The sequence below is a fragment of the Acipenser ruthenus genome, chromosome 22, assembly GCF_902713425.1.
Source record: "Acipenser ruthenus chromosome 22, fAciRut3.2 maternal haplotype, whole genome shotgun sequence".
Classification (NCBI taxonomy): Eukaryota; Metazoa; Chordata; class Actinopteri; order Acipenseriformes; family Acipenseridae; genus Acipenser; species Acipenser ruthenus.
This window is the reverse complement of record NC_081210.1, coordinates 17,007,449-17,029,720: the sequence shown is the minus strand read 5'-3', so window position 1 is coordinate 17,029,720 and position 22,272 is coordinate 17,007,449. Positions and strand designations below refer to the sequence as shown.

The following is a 22,272-nucleotide window of genomic DNA, read 5'->3' as shown; positions in this document are numbered from 1 at the left end:
GTCTCATCTGACCACAAAACCTTTTCCCACATTGCAGCTGGGTCACTCTCATGCTTTCTGGCAAACTCCAGACGTGCTTTCAGATGGTACTTTTTGAGTAACGGCTTCCTTCTTGCCACCCTCCCATACAGGCCAGTGTTATGCAGAGCTCTTGATATGGTTGACTGGTGCACCATTACTCCACTCCCAGCCACTGAACTCTGTAGCTCCTTCAAAGTGATTGTTGGCCTCTCTGTGGCTTCTCTCACAAGTCTCCTCCTTGTTTGAGCGCTGAGTTTTGAGGGACGGCCTTTTCTTGGCAGTGCCTGGGTGGTGTGATGCAGCTTCCACTTCCTGATTATTAATCCAACTGTGCTCACTGGGATATCCAAACACTTGGATATTATTTTGTACCCTTTCCCTAATCTATGCATTTGTATTACTTTATCTCTAACCTCTGTAGAATGCTCTCTGGTCTTCATTTCCCTTCAGATTCACAGCCTGACCAATGATCCTTCAACAATGGGGTTTTTATCCAGAAAATTTGACAGCAACTTTAATGGTTCACTTGTGGAGGCCATTGGTAAGGTAATTGTGTCCTCGTTAGGGCAATTTCTTTCATCGGTGTAAACTGGGAGCTTCCACAGCACAGGGGTTGAATACTTATGTAAGCAAGATATTTCAGTTTTTTATTTTTCTTAAAAATATTTCCCAACATAAAACCAATGTCACCTTACAATAATTGATTTTGAGTTTCAGTGTTTTAAAATAAAATATCAAACAGAATGAAATTTCAATGTACCATTTGTAACTCAGTAATATGAAAGAATTGGTCAGGGGTCTGAATACTTTTGCAAGGCACTGTATATATATATTTTATATATATATATATATATATATATAAGTTATTGTATTTCTTGCTCTTATTGTATTACTTGTATTGTAACACTTGAAATGTATTTGCTTACGATTGTAAGTCGCCCTGGATAAGGGCGTCTGCTAAGAAATAAATAATAATAATAATAATAATAATAATAATAATAATAATAATAATAATAAATATATAAAACAAAATTAGGAAAGTTACTAAAGTATCATTTGAGAAAATTGACCTCTGATGCCGAGAGGCTAATGCATGCCTTTGTTTCATCTAGGATGATTATTGTAATGCACTTTTCTCTGGTATCCCAAAATGTGTCTTGCTTACAGCTCATTCAGAACACCGCCGATAGTTGTGAAAAAAACACTTTAAAAAGGGAAGAATTTTTCAATCATTTATTCATTATGCAATTCTGAGTTGTGGCATAGGCAACTATAATTAAAAGTTATTTCTTTTAATTTTTTTACAGGCTTCCATTCTAGGAATGTAAATATTAAAAAGGCTAGTTAGTTTAAAATATTTATTCCTTTAATAAAGACTTTGGCAGAAATTAATACATTGCACACACATTTGCCTAATAATAATAACAACAGTAATAAATCACACTAACAAAAATAAACAAAACACACAGAACAACAATCTAAACATGATTAGAAACCTAAAGATTTAATTTAAAGAAAGATAGACAAGTGTATCTATAAAAATCAAGGTAGAATTGAACCACGGCCACCACAAGTGGACAACATTCACGTGCCATGGAGGGCTGGAGGGAGCATTGTCCGCAGTACATTGAGTTGAGTGCGAGCAGAGGAGGCTCCTCCAGGGAGAAGGCCCATGTGGTGTGCCGACATCCCGGCTCGTCTAGGTGAGCATGTCCCAGAGACAGCAGCAGCACAGTGCAGTCCAGCAGGCAGTGAGGCAGGTGCTATCCCCAGAGTCATCCCGTCTCCGCTCCTCTACAACATACACTGCAAAACAAACAAGACACACAGCATGAGGAACCTGCGGGGAGCTCTTCAGAGCTGCAGAGTGTTTACTGTAGATACAAAGACACACAGCATGAGGAACCTGCTGTGAGCTCTTCAGAGCTGCAGAGTGTTTACTGTAGATACAAAGACACACAGCATGAGGAACCTGCTGAGAGCTCTTCAGAGCTGCAGAGTGTTTACTGTAGATACAAACAAGACATAGCATGAGGAACCGGCTGAGAGCTCTTCAGAGATGCAGAGTGTTTACTGTAGATACAAAGACACACAGCATGAGGAACCTGCTGGGAGCTCTTCAGAGATGCAGAGTGTTTACTGTAGATAAAACAAGACACAGCATGAGCGAGAATGTGCCTTTGTAATTGAAATACTGCGATCCAGACCTCGTGGTGCTTGAATTGTGACATGTTTGCTTTCTATGGCACCAACACAATTAGGGAACTTCCACAGATTGCTGAAGTCGTTAGCGATAGCCTTCCATTTCTCCTGTGTGGGTACAGGCATCACCGTCAATTCATTCCATATGACATCATATGCCTTCTCAACAATCTTTTTCACTGCTGACTTTCCCATTCTAGAACTGAAGGTTATTGTCAAAAATGAATCTATGTTGACAAATCCCTAAAATCAAATAACAGTAACATGTCTATTGTCTCTTTCTGTATTTATTTATATATTTATGTATGAGATTTGCTAAAAAAAAAAAAAAAAAAGAGCAATAAAGCTCATCTTCAGAAGACATCAGGGATGCCCATAAAGCATAAACAAAAAACAGACAACCTGCTTATAAAACTATGAAAGCATACCAATGAAGAACAATAGAGGTCTTGCTGCTTACATTGGAGACAAGGAAGTGAGTAAACAGTATTTATAGAATGAATTGCAGGAAATATTAATAACCTATTGTTATTAATAACCTATTCTTCTTATTATTATTATTATTATTATTATTATTAATAATAATAATAATAATAATAATAATAATAATAATAATAATAATAATAATAATAATAATAATAATAATCTAGGTCTTATTAGCAGTAGTAGCAGCAGTGGTAATGGTACTATGTTTTATTTTCCAGCACAACCACAAATCCGACGCGCCCACAAGACGACAGAGATACACTAAGTGTGGACTGTGAAGAAGAGAATGTATTAATAAATGTGGCAGTGCCAACACCCCCAGATACGCCATCCCACAATACAGCAGTTGACATCGTCCAACTACGAGTCAATGGACACGCCTCCTCCTGCTCCAACAAGCGCCCAACCGGCAACCAGACAGAAGAAAAAAACACCAGAGCGCACCCCCCACAGAAAGTACCTTCTGATCGAAGTACACTCCGAGATCAAGCACAACAGCAAAGGAGAGAGGAAAGAGGCAAAAGGGGCAGGTTGATGCGTTTTTCATTAGTATGGTGAAAACAACAAAACGCCAACAACCTATCCGACCAAATCATTTGAACAGAGATTACTTTAGAGCCGTGTTTCTCAACCCTGGTCCTGGGGACCCCCTGTGTCTGCTGGTTTTCATTCCAACTGAGCTCTCAATTACTTAACTAAATCCTTAATTGAACTTATTAGCTTAATTAGAGCTTCTTAATTGTTTTCAGCTCAAACCGTTGCAGATTTCAAGTTAGCTATAACATTTTACAAGTAACTTGAACTCTGCAACTGTTTAACAGCTGAAATCAGTTAGAAAGGTCTAATGAAGCAAATGATCAGTTCAATTAAGGATCTAGTTAATTAATTGAGAGCTCAGGTGGAATGAAAACCAGCAGACAGAGGGGGTCCCCCAGGACCAGGGTTGAGAAACACGGCTCCAGATTATACATCTACATCAGTCCACTATCAAGAGACAAAGGATGATTCCCAATACACTTTGATGCACCTACCATAAGTAAACCATACAACAGATGTCTTGCTGTGTTAATTTGTACTTAATTTTGGCATTGACATGGTCACCTATTGCTATGAATAAAGCTTTTTTTCATTCATTTGCTATTTATTATGATTTGTGTGTTAAACCCAAATTACAGTCAAAACATTTTGGCAGATTCTATTTGGTGCCTACAGTTCTTGATATTTAATTCTGTAAGAACAGAAAGTTCAGGGGGAGAAATGAAGCTTTCAGAAACACAAGGACATTTTTTTAAAAGCAAAAGGAAGGGTTGCCCTTGTACTAAATGAACACCTCTTTCATTGCCGTTTATTTAAAAATGTAACTGAGAAATCTCAAAACACAGAGTGAGCAATACATGCACATTTCAATGCTGTAACCTTTAACAAGGTAGCGTTGAGATGATACACAGTGCAATTCCTCCAGTTTCTTTCCTGGTCCGTAAATAACAATATGTCCTTTAATACATGAACTGCATATACTGGACTTGTATTGTATTGTCTTGAACCATTCATGGTCAAATTCAGTCTGTGGTATTTCATCATGGGTCTCATGACCCATAATCTGTGCTTTTCCTGTCCCAAAGAGCAAGCCAGAAGGAGACCCTGCTCTTGAAATTCTTCCTCTTCCATCTCATCATCACTGAAACTCCAGTCCATCATTTGTGTCCAGTTCGGCTGTATTGGTAGGGACATGACTTACTTTAGAAATCGCAGCTGCATACGCTGTTTTAATGTGTTTCCAGCAGTTTTGCGGTATCGCCCCTCCCCGCTCGTGGAACCACGTCGCTTGTGTGTCCCAAGCTTAAGTCTATCACTCTGAAATCTACTGTAATCCCCTGTATTGAAGTGGTCGTCCGATTTCTGGTGGCATAAAACAATGAAGAGGCAGCGTTGAATTTAGCTTGAAAAGGTTGAGCAGGAGATTTCCGGGTGCTATTTATGAATTGTGATGAGCTGGTGTTAAGACAGTTACAGTAATGCACTACAGCCAGGTCGGAAGGCATATTCCCTCTGAAGCTCATTTGCTGAATAATTAATACAGTGGGCCTGGCTCTCCGAGTTTCAGATGTATTGGTTCCTAACAACTACAATCCATAATAATAAACCGTTCAGGACTCCTCTCCACTTCCTGGACTGATAATGACCACTTAACAGTCCTGCTCCATTAGCTGGCATGGGTCACAGAGCTCACTGCTGTCAAAACGGTTTTATTCGGACAGAAAGCACAGCACTGGCACTCCCTATTTTAATAGGATTACTATGTTCATTGCACAACTGATACAGTATACTCCTATCATTGAACATACAGGCTCAAATTAACATGCTTCTATGGAAATTCAAGTATATTTTATTCCACTAAATATCCCCTTTAATTAAATAAAAATGCTAAATTATATTATTTTGTAATTCAGACAACCTTGTCAGCAACCTTGATTTTATTTTTTATTGGAAGAGACCAATAATCAAAAGGTGACTGAGGGAATCAAAAGAGGAGAGTCGAGTACAATGTGCAAAAAACTTTGAAACAGCAGCAGTCAAAGCGGGGGGTGTTTTAAGAGCTATGCTGTGGTGCTCTTTCTGTCTTGAGAAGAGAGATCCAAGCCTTCAGTTTAGAAGCAGTAAATCAGCACCACCATCATTTGCATTAGCACAGCAGGAAGCAGGCTGCTCTGGGGATGGGGATTAGAGAGCTTGGACTGCAGGGGGACCTCTCTGGAAGCCTGGGCTCAAATCATTCGGGACAACGGCCTCATTCAAAGTGAAGTGAAATGAGTTTCTCATCTTCGCTCCCCCCCACGCAATTCAGCTCGACTGGCAGCCTCAGATCAGGATTGTGGATTGAGGGTTCTGCGCTCGAGACAGTGCCATTGTACCTTACAATCTATTTCACAACAGCCACATTTTAAAAAAGGGCTGCCAGCAGAGGTTACAAATGTTAAATAAAAGCAATTCTGATAGCTTTAGTGTACTCCCCATTCCCTTCCCCCTTTGATATCCTTACATAGCGCAGATTAAAGTTAAAGTTCTTTGGGCTTTCCACTGGCTTTCAGAGTAACCGGGTAGTAAGAATGAAATGTTAATAATCGTGCTGTAGTATGTCTGTACAAAACTGGGACTCCACCATCCTTCAACCCCAAGTGAAGGTATCAGTGAGGGACAGGCATGCAAACACACAGGTACACAGAGGCAGTAACACAGACACACAGAGCACACGAACATGCATAGCACACAGAGCTCACAGAACACACAGAGCGCATAGGGCTCACGAGCACACAGGCACATGAGCACACAGAGCAGCCAAAGCCCTTTGCAGAATCTGTGTGGGGTGAACTGTACCAGGATGTTTAGGAGTCATGTGCTCTTCAGAGACAGTGTGTTGGAAAATTCAGACACTGCAGATGGTCTCTTAGCTTTGTTACATACAGAGGCCTCATTAGTGCTGCACACAGGGGAGGGAGAATGCATGTCCTCTCTGGGTCTCCCATGGAAAGCGTTTGTGTGCTCTACAAACACATTTAACATGCAAGGTTTATGCAATATGAAGTCACAACCTATACTTCGAGTGTGTCGAATGGGTTCATTTTTCTTGTACAAGACCCACCATCAAAGTCTGGAAATGTGGGTGATAAAGTGCCCCTTTAGGGCAAGGACGGTTTTCTCTGATAAAGAATAGTGCACAGAAGGCTAAAACAAAGACAACATGATGAGGTGCGTTTGAAAGCTTTCAGCCTGTTCCCCTGATCCCCAGGTTGTCAAGGACTTATGCACAGTTTATACACTGTGGGAGCAGCATGCAATGTGCTCCAGAGAACCAACCTCCTCATCGGGCTATGATCCCTTGACGAAGGGTGGTCACTGCCACACCACACCACAGTGAGCCATTCACAAGATATAGCCAAACATGAACCTCTGTGCTTAGTCACTGCCTATACCACACCACACCACAGCAGGGTGAGCCGTTCACAAGATATAGCCAAACATGAACCTCTGTGCTTAGTCACTGCCCATGTCCACACCACACCACACCACAGCAGGGTGAGGTGTTCACAAGATATAGCCAAATAGGAACCTCTGTGGCTAGTCACTGTCCATACAAAATGACAAAAACAATGAGTTAAGTAGTATAGAGCATGCTTCCCTTCTGCTGAGGCACAAGGTTTTTCTATTGGAAAGAACACAGTATAGTGTTTCTCCCACTGCACTGCAACACACTCCCTCACTCACTGTCCCCACAGCTGAACTGAGAAAGCCCTGCAGCAGGAATTTATGCTGCCCACAGAAGCACTGCTGAGAACAATTGCCTTGTTTCCCATGCTGTAGGCCAGGACACTTGCAAGGTTGCAGTGGCTCTCTTGATTAGCGGTATGAGCTCTGCCTACAGGGAGAGATTAACCGCAGGGGATGTGCCGTCCGACCCCACGTACTCAGACAGGAACGTCAGCACCTGTTCACCCACCTCCTCAGAGGCGGTGATGGACAGCAGGTCCTCCTGTGGCCAAACAGCTACCCAGGCTTTCTCCATCTGCTGCGAGTCTGCCTACTGCCTGGAACGATTACTCTTCCTCCTGTTCCGCAGGGGAGGGGAAGGAGGCAGAGCTCGAGGAAGAGGAGGAAGACTATGAAGACGGTTTCCTGTCTGGGCTTCTTTCCCGGGTGTGTTGTCCGCTCTCCCTTGGAGTAGCGTATGGGGTGAGGATGCAGCCATCTCCCTAAGAGAGCAAAACCATCAAACTAACTAAAAAATAGGAGGAACTGAAACTGAGTGAGTATCTCCCCCATGTCAGCCGAGACTGGTTCTGTTATTCAAGTTTTTTAGAGTGATGTGGTCAGTAATATTTAGTTTTTAAATGACCTTTTATCTAAAAACACTGAGACAAGCTTTTTTTAAATTGTAAATTCTGTCAAAATTCCATTAATTAATAAATGTTGTGTATTTCTGCCTAAAAATGATGGTTGATTTATTTTTGCAGGAGAAGCAACTCCAAAATGTAGAGTTCATTCAAGAAGTTCACTGCTGCTGTTTGTTGCATACGTTTCTATATTTTTAAAATGACAAAGAATTAAATAAAACTTTAAATCAATAACACAATCTATAATAACGTATTATAATGGTAATCACTCTTATCTGCTTATAAACTAAAACCTCCATTCACGATTCCTTACAGTATACCACCCAATGTACCCTGATTACCATTCAAAATACTACAGAGTTTACCACTGACATTTACCATTTAAAATACTATTCAGTTTACCATTGGAAATACCATTTAAAATGACCATTAGCTGCCATACCGAGTGTTCTAAAACACCACTGAAATCACCTTTTAAAATCCAATGGTATACAAATGGTAATATTCAATGGTAGACTCCTATGGCAGCGAATGCTAAATTTTTGTAAAGGTAACAGGCCGGTCCCAGTGACACATTGCGAGATCATCCACATTCCGGGGGCAAGATTTGCTGACTGAAACGCACGCTGTGAAGGCAGCAGCCAAAACGTGTCTGCGTGACTTTAGGGGTTCATTTGACTATCCTACCCCCAGGTAAGCCACAGCTAGATTTGTGCGAACAGTCTACAGCACTGCGGAATCCAGCTGAACAACTATGTATTTTTAGGGCTCATTCTGGGATAATCACAGATACGTGGCTGATGCAGTCCAGGGGGACTGCCCAGTGCTGTATACAGCAGCTTCATGGAATCCACGGGATTGACCAGGGCTGTATACAGCAGCTTCATGGAATACACTTTAGTTTCAGACATTTTTCCTCCACCTCCTGACTACTTGCACAGACTGTTTTTAATGTTTCCCTCACGTTGAATGCCACTAACAGCAGCTTTGTTTGAAATGGCCGAATACAATCCCACACAAGAAAGCAGTTCCAAAACCAATCAGAACTGGCTCGGTTCGACTTGCCTTTACATCCTCTGCAGTCACAGCGGCCAGTTGTCTAGCAGCGTGGGATACTAGCCAGTGCTCAGTATGAATTCCTTTTTGTGTAACAAGCCACACACAAAGGAAGCCTTTGCTGCTCCTCATTCATTAATTAAAGAGGTAAAACAAACACATGTGCACTGTCTCCAGTGTCTGAAGTCGCTGTATTTCAGGAGGTGACAGATGGGATTGTATACAAGAGATACACCGTCACTGAGGAGAGAGGAGGAGCAACGCCACCCAGATAATGGGACACCCGGGTCAGCTACATCTACTAAACAAACAAAGGTGCCTGCTGCAATAATGCCAGCTGTACGAGTAATGAAACCAGAGAATCAGGAACATGCATCACTTGCCAGGGCTGTGAATATAAAATCATAGCCATCAGTCACAAGGAAAAGCTCCATTCACCTTCTATACACATATAAAGACTGGTGCCGCTACACAGGAGCCCATCACCACTATAACGTGTGCATTGCTAACCAAGTTTCATCACAGTGTTACAAAGAGTTCAAGTGTGGCATGCATACAGTGCAGGAGCCTGTGGCCAGGATATGCAAGCTGTAGAAATGAACTCAATGACAACAGCACAGCACAGCACAGCAGCTTCCTCGAAGGGGCAAGGGAAACAACAGGTCTTTGTTAACCAAACCAACTACTTTGAGAACAAGCCAGGGAGTGCTTGAGCAAACACACACGTCTACAGATGAGACTAAAAACTATCATCCAGTTTATATATAAACAAACAAAAAAAAAGGTGTATTTATTAAATTTAGGTGATTCAAATATGAACTTATATCAATTAATTTTCTGAAAGAGGTCAGCTGTAATGTTTATACAGAAGGTAATGTATTCAATGTTTTTTTTTGTGAAGAATTACTTTATTAAATTTTAAAATAATGTGTTATGCCCCACGTGATCTCCATGTATTCAATATGTTTTCAAAGTCTTTTCTATATACATGTAAATGCTGTGCGCACGATGCAGTCTCATCCACATTAATGTTGCATCCTCAAAAAGCAACAGAACTCTACTGGAGGGCTTCATGATGGCTTTTCTGAATGGTTACAAAAATTCACAATATCTTAAAGTTTAAAACACGTTTACAACTCAAGTTTAGACGTTAAGGAAATAAAACCAAATATGTAGATAGCATACAAGACAATGGCACAGTAAAGTCAGGTAAACCAAGTGCTTAATCCAAAAAGAGAAACTGCTACGAGTAGCAATACATATCCAACCCAACCTGAGTGCCGCTGTGGAGAAGTAATAGGACTGGCAGTGGAGTCTCTGGCCGGTCTGGGAAACCCCTTCTCAAAGTGTTAGAGCTTGTTAAACACAGCTCATTAAATCAGGGTATAAGCTGATACATTTCATTTGAACCCCCAGGGTTTATGATGTAAATATTTAAATACTATCTGTTGTTATTAAGACAAAAGATGAAACCGAACAGAAACTTTTTTTTTTACAATGAAAAAGCATCTCAGCACTATGGTGGCAGCATGTTCAGGAGCTCATCGCACACAACTTTACTGCAGGTAGGCTGTTCATATTGACGCGGTGTGCTCCTCCTCTGTCTGGAGGTCTGAATGATGCTTTTGTTTTTAGAAAGCTGCTGTAATAGATCCTTCCTGCCTGCTGGTGCGCAGAGCAGGTAATCATGTGCCCTCTGTGAGCTCTCTGGTTCCAGCGGGTCTCCGTGGCTCCCACAGCAGCAGAGGCGGGCAGAATGTTGCTAGACAATGCACTTGCCTTGAGGCTCTCTTCACATCTCATTATTCAGGCTTGCGTACTTCTGCAAACACTACAGCTGGGGACTGGGGAATGAGAGTGCCTTGCACCCTTGCTTCCGTGTGGTGATGATGAATAAGGTGCTCTGTCACAATGCTGGCTGGATGACAGCACAGAGGAGTGACACTTTCAATGAGTGTCAGCTCGTCTTCATAAAACAAAAGACAACAGAGGACACCATGCAGACCACAGCAAATGTGCAAACAGGTCCTTAGAAAAAAAGTTTACCATGGTAACATTTCATGGTTATACTATGCATTTTCCATAGTGTACCATGGTTTGCCATTGTTTTTAATATGCTTTACCATACCTCTCCCTGCTTTACAGTTTTATCAGTGATTTACCATGCATTCACTATGTATAATTACTGCTTGCTGTGCTTTAACTATGAGTAGAACTTTTCATGAGGAGATCGCAACAATCTGTGCAGCAAAAGATTTACTGAATCAGAGTTTAGCATCACAAACATACAGTAAATAATAACAGCATGGAGGTACAGGTGTCAGTTCCAAGCACAGTCACTGTTTCTGTAGATTGCAGTGATCTAACTTAGTGAGGACCTGCTCCATTCCAGGTATAAAATCAGATTCCTCTTACTGCGGCAGGGTGTTTGCAATCATTCCAAATGGCTATGTTTCTCCTATCACTTTTCTCTAAATCTGCCTTTACCTGGCATTGATCTGCTTTGAGCTTGTCTGGAGAACCCCAATTACCAGGACCTGCAGTATTCAGGTCACGTTCTGTTGACCTCAGAGCCCTGGAAGCAACTTAAGAAAAAAACCATGGAAACTTCTTAAGAATTTTCTACGTGCATAATTTTTCTTAAGTGCAATTCACGATGATTCTTAAAACATAATATTTTCTTAAATATAAGAAAAAACTTACAAGAACTTGGTGACTTAAGAAAGCTCATTCTATCATTAGTAGCTGCGTATCATGGCTGCGTTTGTTGTTCAAGAAAATTTAGGACTGAAAGGCATTTAATATATCAAGAGAATCCCCTAGAATATCTCTGAAGTCACGAATTACATCAAATATATCGTTTTACTCGGGATGGCTTCATTTATTTAGAGAAATTACTTCACAATGACCTTGCTCATCCTACAAATAGGTCAAATGCACTCTCCCCAATGCATCAGATACTTATTGCACTCCGTTTATATACGTATTTGCGGGCCATGTTTTAAGTTTAAGAACATAAGTTGTATATATTGCTCCAGTATAAATGTGAAAATAATGTGTTTTCCAAAAGAAAGTGGAATATCATTCTATTAATTCTCCGTTATGTTACGCATTTAAATGGGATTTGTTTTCCTTTGATTTACACAACCTACTCAACACTTTCAATGCGTGAAAAAAATGGTGGGGAGGAGGGGGGAGGTTGAAAAAACAAATCAATTAAATAAAAACCTGAAAAGTCTTCATTAGGTAAGTATTCATCCCCTTTGCTATGACACTCCTAAATAAGCTCAGGTGCAACCAATTGCCTTCAGAATTCACACAATAAGTTAAATGATTTCACATGATTTCAGGTTAAATAAACCTGTCTCTGTAAGGTCCCACAGTTGGGTAGTGCATTCAAAGCAAAGATACTACCATGAAGACCAAGGAGCTTTCAAAACAACTCCGGGATAAAGTTGTGGAAAGGCACAGATCAGGGGAGGGGTAGAAAAAGATTTCAAAAGGCATTGAATATCCCTTGGAGCACAGTCAAGTCGATCATTAAGAAGTGGATGGTATACGGCACCACCCAGAATCTGCTTAGAGCAGGCCGTCCTCCCAAACTGAGCAGCCGGGTAAGAAGGACATTGGTCAGAGAAGCCAGCAAGAGGCCAATGACAACTCTGAAAGACCTACAGCGTTCCATGGCTGAGATGGAAGAAACTGTCCATGTGTCAATAGCTGAGGTACTCCACAAATCTGGCCTGTATGGAAGAGTGGCAAAAAGGAAGCCATTTCTAAAAAAAGCCCATGTAAAATCCCTTTTGGAATTTGCAAAAAGGCACATGGGAGATGTGGCAAAAGATTCTGTGGTCCGATGAAACAAAAATTGAACTATTTGGCCTAAATGCAAAGCGTTATGTCTGGCGCAAACCCAACACAGCACATCACCCAGGTAACACCATCCTTACTGTGAAGCATGGTGGTGGCAGCATCATGCTATAGGGATGCTTTTCAAATCGGCAGGGACTGGGAAGCTTGTCAGGGTAGAGGGCAAAATGGATGGAGCGAAATAAGGGGAAATCCATGAGGAAAACCTGCTTCAGTCTGCAAAAGACCTAAGACTGGGATGGAGATTCACCTTTCAGCAGGACAATGACCCCAAGCACACAGCCAAAGCGACACTGGAGTGGCTTAAAAACAAGAAAAAAGTGAATGTCCTAGAGTGGCCCAGTCAAAGCCCAGACTTGAATCCGATTGAGAATCTGTGGCAAGACATGAAGATTGCTTTGAACAATTGCACAATCCAGATGTGCAAACCTGGTAGAGACTTACCCCAAAAGACTCACAGCTGTAATTGCTGCCAAAGGTGATTCTACCAAGTATTGATTTGGGGGGGTGAAAACTTATCTAACCCAGACATTTCAGTTTTTTTATTTTTCATTAACTGTTTCACAATAAAAATTCTCTTGCCTCTTCAAAGTGTTGAGTAGGTTGTGTACAATCAAAGGAAAAAATCCCATTTAAATGCATCAAGATTTCAGGTTGTAACACAAACTGTGAAAATGTCCAAGGGGGGGGTGAATACTTACTATAGGCACTGTAATTTATATATATATATATATATATATATATATATATATATATATATATATATATATATATATATATATATATACACACACACGTCTGCTAAATATCTGCAATAATAATAATAAAAAAGTTCTCCAAATACAATAAATTAGTTAGTAAAGCTTAACATAAAAAACATCTCAAAATATGTTTTAAAATGTTTTTTTATGCACCAAAAAAAAATGGCCCTTTTTGTCAACAACGGTGCCTTGGGCTTACTTAGTACAGTGGGCTATTTAAAAACAAATATTGAGTGTTATTAGCTAGTTTAGCTTCCTTGGTAACGGTAAAGCTTCCTTGGTAACGGGTTATGAAATTCCTTGGTAACGGCTTAAGAATTTCTTAAGAATTTTGTAGCTAAGAATTCTATTATCACCCTTCATGAATAGAAGAATATCCATGTTAAGAAAAACGTAAGAAATTGTTGTGGATTCCAGCCCTGTTGTTGCTGCCTGTAGCAGAATAAAGAGAGAAAGTGTATTTTGAGATATGAAGGCATGTTTACAGCACACAGGTTGTACAGCAGACGTACATGCACTAACTAACTGTGACTAACTTTCTATTCAAACAACGACTGCTCTTATTGTGTTGTATGCACTCCAGTATATTAAAATAGTGCTGCAGGGGATGAATTGTGGTGTGCTGAGAGGGTCAAGACAGAGGACGATTAACGCACGGTAAAAAAATATAAGTGTTAATCGCAAGTTAACTGCGATAACTGAGCCCTATTTTTTTAATTTATATATAACAATCAGTGGTTGGAAATTCTGGCCTGTGATTGGTTAAAACTTCAAAGGAGCAAAAGTATATTGAACTACTGCCCTGATATCCTTACACCACCGTGCAATAGTTCCATCTGTCATGTGATTGGTTCACATCACTGTCAGTCCCACCCCTTTCCAAAGGAACACCGTTCATCTTCACTCCTCACAAGAGAAAATGGGGAAATGTGAAAAAACTGCTCAATATGCGATTCTGTGAGTTAACAGAAAATTAATTACAAAACATACTACAAAAGAAAGATGCTCCAAACACTAAAATAGTGATTTAAAATGTCACGGCTTTCTGAAATTCAACTCGACAGAAACAAATGAGACGGTCGGGATATAAACTGGATTATGCAGCAGTCAGCAAACCAGACTGAGAAAAACTTTCCTAACTATGCGGTATGAACTTTAAAAACATTTTCTGTTATTTATTTCATTTACTTATGCTGTATCAGCTATATTTAAACAAAATATATAAATTCCTATTTACTATCCAACCTTGCCTCACTTATTGTCTTGACTGATTCATATATTAAATATGTGGAAAATTAAATTCCCCTCCAGCGTGCAACTCTAGCACCCTGTCGGTAACAATAGTCTTCCCTTGGGTCAATTTTCTTGGGTTCTACTGTAGACAAAAGCAATGTAAATTAGTACTTATATTGTTGCATTCATTTAAGTTTGTTACTGTGTCTGTGACTGAGGGTTTGTGAATTAAAGGGACATGTATATGTGAGTATATAGTTTTGGTTTGAGGTTGAGAGGTACGCATTTTTTTTGTGTGTGTGTGTGTGTGTGTGCGCTAGACTTCTCAGTTCTCAGAAACTTGTGTGGGTCTCAGAAATCTACTGGCGTGTTTTTTCTAGCAACAGAACAAAAGTAGAAAAAAATAAATAAAACATAAAAAAGGCAAATCGGGTGTCTGGTGATATGAATTCCATACCCTTGCATTAGTCTATCAAATAATGATCCAAGCAAAGAATTACATAAATCTAGACAATGGAAAGTCGCATAACCGCCCTGATCAATTAACCACCTTGCTAAATAAATAAATAAATAAATATTAAATTTAGGCTATGAGAGTAATGGCATTGGCAGCAAATGCAGCTCCCGCAATGGAAACAGAAAGAAAGCGTTATAGCAATCAGCCTGTTGGTGCGTTCCCCTTTAAGAGAGGCGGGCTGTGTGCGTGTGTCAGTCAGCTGTGTGTAGCAGTGACGTTTCAATACACCAGTCGAGAAAGCTTTTTTTTGTGCAATGTGTTTATATGATGGAGCGCACACTTGCAGATATTGGCAGCGTGTTGTTGTAGCTTTTAAATGCATTTGAATTAAAACAAAGCAAGCTTCATAAAACGCAATGCTTACCGGCCTTTTGTTAAAAATAGCCGAAGCAATATTCAAACCGAGCTGCTTATCGGCTGATGGCAATATCAAGAAAGAGCGCAAAGTACTGTGGACTGACCTGTGTTCTTTGGAGCATCTCCGTACACCTGTCCAGGTTGCGGGGCGTACTGTGGGTATCCTGGGTAGCCAGGCTGTCCAGGGCCAGCGTAGGGGCCGCCGGGGCCAGGATAGGGGCCCTGGTAGGGGCCCCCGGAGCCCGGGGGGTAGTTGGGGTAAGCCTGGTTGACCCCTGGGCCCGGGTAGGCAGGGTTGGGGCCGGGGTATGCTGGGTTAGGCTGCTGTGTGTACGGGGGGTACCCAGGAGCGGAGGGGCCAGGCCCGGAGTACGGTGGAGGGTTCTCGTAATTCATCAGGGTCGGATAATGCTTCCTGCAAGAGAAGAACAAGGAGGCAACGTTGAGCCACTCATTTCAAAAGGATGAGTTTTTCATAGCAGTTTAACAGGAGCAATACCATACAAACAAAAATTTCACAAACTCTTTTCCAAATGATTTCCTAATTAGTTCAACGAAAACAGATTCTGACAATGTGATTGGCCCAGTGGAAATGCTATTACGACACAGCACATTTCTGAAACAGTCCTGCACTGTCCTATCCATTACATTAAGATTCAGGTTGAGGGACACTTCCCAGTGACTTACATTTCACTAAAGCAAGGGGTTGGAAAGGCTACTGCAGACAAAACTAGGCTTGATACTGGATAGCTGAATGGAGCAGATCATAATCATCACCATCATCATCAATGAATTAACTATGCATCACAATTGCTGCTGCTGCTGAGTCACTTGCAAAAGGACCTGGGTTTTACGTCTCATTTGAAGGATGGCAGATAACGTGCTGATGAAGGCACTAGCCGAAACGCTTGTCTACTTGACATACGTTTTTTTAGTTTTACCTCAGATGGAGGCTAGAAAGAGAACAAAACTCATGCAGACACAAGAGTCCACAGAGACTGTATGTACTGGTTTATTTTGGTTCATAAGAGCTCCCCTCAGCTGAAGTGCAGGTAAATACCACAGGCTGCATGCTTAGCACTCTCAAGCACTTTCAATAACGTTTCCTCAACTCAAGGGCTTTACAATGAACTAGTTATTCACACTAATTATTTTAAATAAGCAATTGAACCCAAAAAAGAGGGCTTTAACATATGGTAAGGCTCGCCCTGGGCCATTAAATGTCCCAAGCCGAATGCAAGGCCATTTAACAAAACGAGAAGGGCCTTACCAGACAGTAAAGCCCTCTTCGAGGGTTCTAGTGCTATTAGAAAATGGATAAAAAAAAATAAAAAAATATGTGCAGTGCTTCTGTTAGTTTTTTCCTTTATTTTATGCAGCACTAGTCTTTGTTGCTACAAATACAAACATTTTCCTCATTATTCACGAGTAATGTGGTTTGCTCAGAATTCCACCTGTGGTCTGGCAGCTTCAGGCTTCATTGTCCCATCAGTGGACAATGTCGTGTCCTGGCCATTTCCAATAGCCTTAATAATATCTAAATGCTAACAAAAACCCACCTTGTACACACATGGAGCTGTTCTTCAGTTGGTACACCAAAGCAAACATGGTCTGTGAACTGCTTGTAAGACATGTAAAAGAATAAAGGCACTGCAACTTTTAATTTTTTTAATTCTGATTCGAGTGCAGGTTTGTATATTTTATTGAAGTTTCAGTTCTAAAGTTTAGTAACTAAAAATATCTCGTAGTCTACATGTGCTAATGCTGCTTGCACTGTTTGTTCAGTGACATGCTTACAGTGTGTTTAAAGTTTATTCAAAGCCTCCTTCCTGGCTTTGTTAGAGAGCACTGTCCTGTGATGTTATTGCGATATGCTGAAATAACGTTCCTGAAAGTAATCGCACTACAGCCAGTTGTTTTGATCTCTTCAACTCGTCATCATTCAAACCAGAGACTAGTTGCTAGTGTGGTTACTGTATTGCCGTTTACAGCAAACAGTACTCTTGATTTTTGTTTTATTTGCTATACTATATTTAAATAGATAGATGTATAGGACAGGACAATAGATATGTGATGTATAGGACAGGGAGGAAGCGGACTTAATCTACATTGACAGGCAACATTCATACAGAATGAATACAGAATACAGAGATTTGCTTTCAAACAGAAAAAGGTAACGTACATGAATACTGTATTTATATATTTTCTGGCGGATTGACTTGGAACAGTGATTAAATGATAACATTCAAGATCCTTTACCAGAGATGAGCACTTTAAGGACCAAGCATTTTTCAGTGGGATGCTCCCCCAGGACCAAATTATATATATATATATATATATATATATATATATATATATATATATATATATATATATATATATATATATATATATATATATATATATATATATACACTGTATATATATTGTAAGACAGCAGGGAGGGGGTTAAATCCTCCCTGCAGAAAACATGTGCGTAGGCACACTGATTTGGTTTAATTGTCTATTGTTTAATTGTTTAATTTTCAGTTAATTATTTGATTGTTAATCATCCCCTGCACCTGGTGGTAATTGTAAATTAGAACCAGGTGCAAGGTATTTAAGAGAGGCAGTCAGTCTGCTCGGGACTGCTGTGTAGAAGGAAGCAGAAGGTGGTGTGCTCTGTTTCCAGGCAGTCACCCTTGTGGGTACGGGGTAATATTGTGTATTCTGTTTATGACAGATAAACGGCTTGGCCGTCCTGCAAGCTAGTCAGGGACCTGCATACTGTTTAGTTAGTGCTCCAAAGGAGCTAGGTGTTTGTTTTGGTTTTTGTTTATTTTGTATTTCTTTATTAAAAATAGCGCAACCGCGCTTGAAAATCCATTTCTAGTGTCCTGGATCTATTCTATATATATATATATATATATATATATATATATATATATATATATATATATATATTTAAAAAAAATATATATTTTACAGTAGCATCTAGGAATTGGTGTCCTTTTGTCAGAACACTCTGGAGAACATTATAAAGCACTTCAGAAACCTAACAGCTTAAATTATATTTAGTATTATTTTTTAAAAGTAAGTATTTGTATTATGTATTCGTATTATGTATTCCGCTTAGTGGTATTTTCAAAGAGATACATGTATAAAAATTGTAACAAAATAAGTCGCCCTGGATAACGGCGTCTGGTAAGAAATAAATAAATCACAATAAAATGTGTTACTCTGACCTGAGGGGCCTTACAATACTTCCTGAAGATTTTGTTAAAATATTGATATTTGGTGTTTTTAATTTTTTTTTTTTACACATTTTCAGCTCACTGCCTTTCTGTCTTTGAAATTAATAAAAAACAATACACTGTATATTTTTAGAAGTAGAGATTTCAAAATGGTATTTGTTGGTACCAGGACACTCTAGAAAATATTATAGTAACTATAAAAACATACTTTTACAGCTTTTCCACACCAATAAGCAAATAACTAAATATATGTTTCTAATTATTCATTATATATATATATTTTTTTTGTAATTGTTTTTATTATAATATATATATATATATATATATATATATATATATATATATATACACACACACACACACACATATATATTATATATATATATATATATATATATATATATATATATATATATATATATATATATATATATTACACTTGTGCAAAGATTGTAAATAAATAATGAAGTACCTGACGTTCCTGGGAGAGCCTGCCTGCTGTTTGTGATTACCAGGTGTGGAATCTAATCAGCAGGTTTATTCATTATTTATTATTATTATTATTATTTATTTCTTAGCAGACGCCCTTATCCAGGGCGACTTACAGTCGTAAACAAATACATTTCAAGAATCACAGTGCAAGTAATAATACAATTAAAAGCAAGATAAATACAATGATGAATACAATGACTTTGTAGTATTTGTAGTAATTATAGTATTTATTCCATCAGGAGGAGCTTTGAACATACTGTTCTGTGAAATGAGTCATGTGGGATGCAATGGTTTGACATGGAGGGTTCTGTATGAAAGCAGATTTCTCCAGAATAAACCTCCCCATCACCTTCTGCTGAAAAGACCTCTGACAAGCATCTCTGCAGCTTTTAGAAAGATCCCTCTGGGAATTGTATTCTTCCATAATCCCATTGCCCTCCGGCAGAACCTGAAGCAGCCTGTGAGGGCTCGGCTTTTTTACAAAGCTTCACAGAGACTCGGTGGGTAACTTTGCCCTTGAAATAACACGATTTTTTATATTCCGTTTAATTTTAGATAAGAGCACTTACAAAGCCAGTAGCATTTACAACACCTTACTCACAGACGCTGTGGTCCTTACTAGAGATTAGTATGTGACCTCTCATAGGCTCTGCATTTCACATGTATGGAGTCATGGGCACTTTTTAAACATACAGGGCTTAGGTAGGATCTATGATTACCAAGCAACTGCTTGTTTATCAACGAAGATACTACAGCAGCAGCAGCAGCGTATGAACGTACTGAAAATGCTGCAGCAGGGACTTTATAAACCATTTCAGTGCAAAGCTTTTTTTTTTTTTTTTTTTTAAACAGAAGATCCAATACTAAAAACACTGTTGTGCATAATAGTTAAACACAAAGGAACAACTTACATTCAAATTAGAACACTTCAGATTTATAAAAAAAAATACAAAGCAAAACGATGAACTGAAAAGAATATGCATGCGTCTGCATCAGATGTCCTTTAACATTGTAATAATAAATAAAATACTGTATTTTAACAGAAATCATTTCTATCTGAACTAGGGTTGTTCATTACTGTTAACATTTTAGGTCCAAAGCAAAACATTTGAATTAATCTCACAAATCCTGACTAATTTAACTATCGTACTAAATTCAGCTTCTTTTTATATAATATTGCCATATAATCCAAACACAACATGCTTTGAAACAAAAGGTAAAATAGGTAGATTTAATAGATTAACAAAAAAACGTATTGCCTTAATTTTTTTTAATAAAGAAAACCTGAATACAGTAGGCCCACTTCTGATTTGGCTTGTCCAACGCGAATGTAGAGGCCTAAAGCCCAAGACATACGGGCGTGGCGCGGCACTGCTGGGTATTTTAACGCTGCTGTACCACTAGTCTGCACCCAGACACACAGGAGTGGTGTGCACTACGCGGTACAGTAGTTGTCATTTTTTGGCAGCATGGATGGGGTTAAAGCTCATCCCACTAAACCCGCGCAGAGTGTGGCTGTCTCCGAATTGATTAATTGGGTGTTAATTCGGAGATGGCCACATTTATATAAACATGCTTGGTGTTTGAGAGGAGTAACATGTGTGTGAGAGCCAGAGAGAAATAAAAACAAAATTAAGAAAGCAAGCAAGCAAGCAAGCAATTGCTACTTGTGCTGGGCAGACCAGCGCGGTATCTGTTTGGATTAGGTGTTCAGGAGTTGTTTTGTTTGAACCTTTTATTTTTGCTCTGTGAGCAGTGTTTCTTTGTACAACCTTTTGATTTGGAATAGAAACGCTTTCACCCATAGTACCTGCCTGTGTGTTTCTCTGTAAGCCGTACGGTCTGGGAACGTCACTGCTCAGCCATCCTGTCACAATGCCCCAGTTTATTTCAGCCATTCTTAATAAATTCAAATACAGGGAGTTCTTACGATATTACCAGGGAAGAGCACGGTCTAGGCATCTCACAACAGTGGATTTTGAAAAATCTGCATGTTGATTATTATACCTTAACATTAGGCACTGGGAACAAAGCACCTAGGAGTGAATCTTCTGCTCCAGATCCCTAAACAATCTGAATCGAAGTGGAGATTTCACACCTGAGGCACTAACTCACACTGCTCCCTGTACTGTAGAATTGTTTTTCTGTTTACATACTTAAAACTACAAAACAAATACTAACACACACGTGTAATCTGTGCGCAAATCAACATATGGCATTTGGTTAAGAAATATGAAAATAGCATTGAGAGGTGTGCTAAAGCAGAAGCCTAGGGTGTGGAATTGAAGTCATTAAAAAGAACCACAGGAGGCAACAGGGTGAGCTTGTAACACACAGCCATTCCCTACTAAGTGCAGAAATAACATTACAGGGGCCTTCAATAGCTCAGCCAATCAGGTGTTCCAGGCTAAATAGCTTGTTCCTTCAAGCTACCTTTAAAGTTTTGCTTTAAACCCTGGGATTAGACTGGCTAATTTGTCGGATTCTCTCCAGGGTGTTTGCTTTGGAGACCAGTGCATTGGATAACCTCCACTGATTTGTGCTCTACAGTTTTGGGATATACCCAAGCATTCTGTTTATAGTTGTGACTGCTTGGAGGGCTGGTTTCAGAATCACAGATTATAATTCTGTACCAAGAATTCAGCCAATAATTTAGGAAACCAAAAATGTGTGTCCCGGTCAAAGTGAAGGGTGTTAGAGTTTTCATAGCATTTTTACCAGATGTGAGCAGGAGAAATAGCAGCCAAGGATTTAACAAACAAGCTCCACTACAGGGATGCTTAAAGAGACTACAGCTGTTGCTTTAATGAGCTCCTCTTTGCACAAGACGATCATAATATCAGATGTTCCAAGCAGAGTTCAAGGGCTGCATTTGTAAATTAATTTGTTCGCATGAAAGAACACAATACAGTAATCTGTTGTGTATCTGCCCGTCACATATCCACCATAACCATTATCCGCCATGATCAAGCTTATCACCCCCGTGTGCAGTGCCAATGCAGAATGGCTACAGGAAAGAAAGCAAGTTGTGCTTACAATTTAAAGTTTTTTTTTTTTTGTAAACCTATGCATTTTGCTACTGTGTAAATGACCCGACACAAATGTAAGTGTATGCAGCACTGTGGCAGGGTTGGATCCCTGCACATGAAGAGGGG

At 39.6% G+C, this 22,272-nt stretch overlaps 1 protein-coding gene across 1 annotated transcript in view; it reads right to left on the bottom strand.

The window, feature by feature from the left end:
* Positions 1 to 1,239: 1,239 nt before the first annotated feature.
* LOC131699415 (cysteine-rich and transmembrane domain-containing protein 1-like) overlaps positions 1,240 to 22,272 on the bottom strand; it is a 31,920-nt gene continuing 10,887 nt past the window's right edge. Inside the window, exons 2-3 of the mRNA XM_058996029.1 lie at positions 15,497 to 15,807; positions 1,240 to 1,827 (exon numbers count right to left, since the gene is read on the bottom strand). Coding sequence (XP_058852012.1) covers positions 1,721 to 1,827; positions 15,497 to 15,788 — 399 coding nt within the window. The 5' untranslated portion in view covers positions 15,789 to 15,807 and the 3' untranslated portion in view covers positions 1,240 to 1,720. The remainder of the gene's footprint in view (positions 1,828 to 15,496; positions 15,808 to 22,272) is intronic.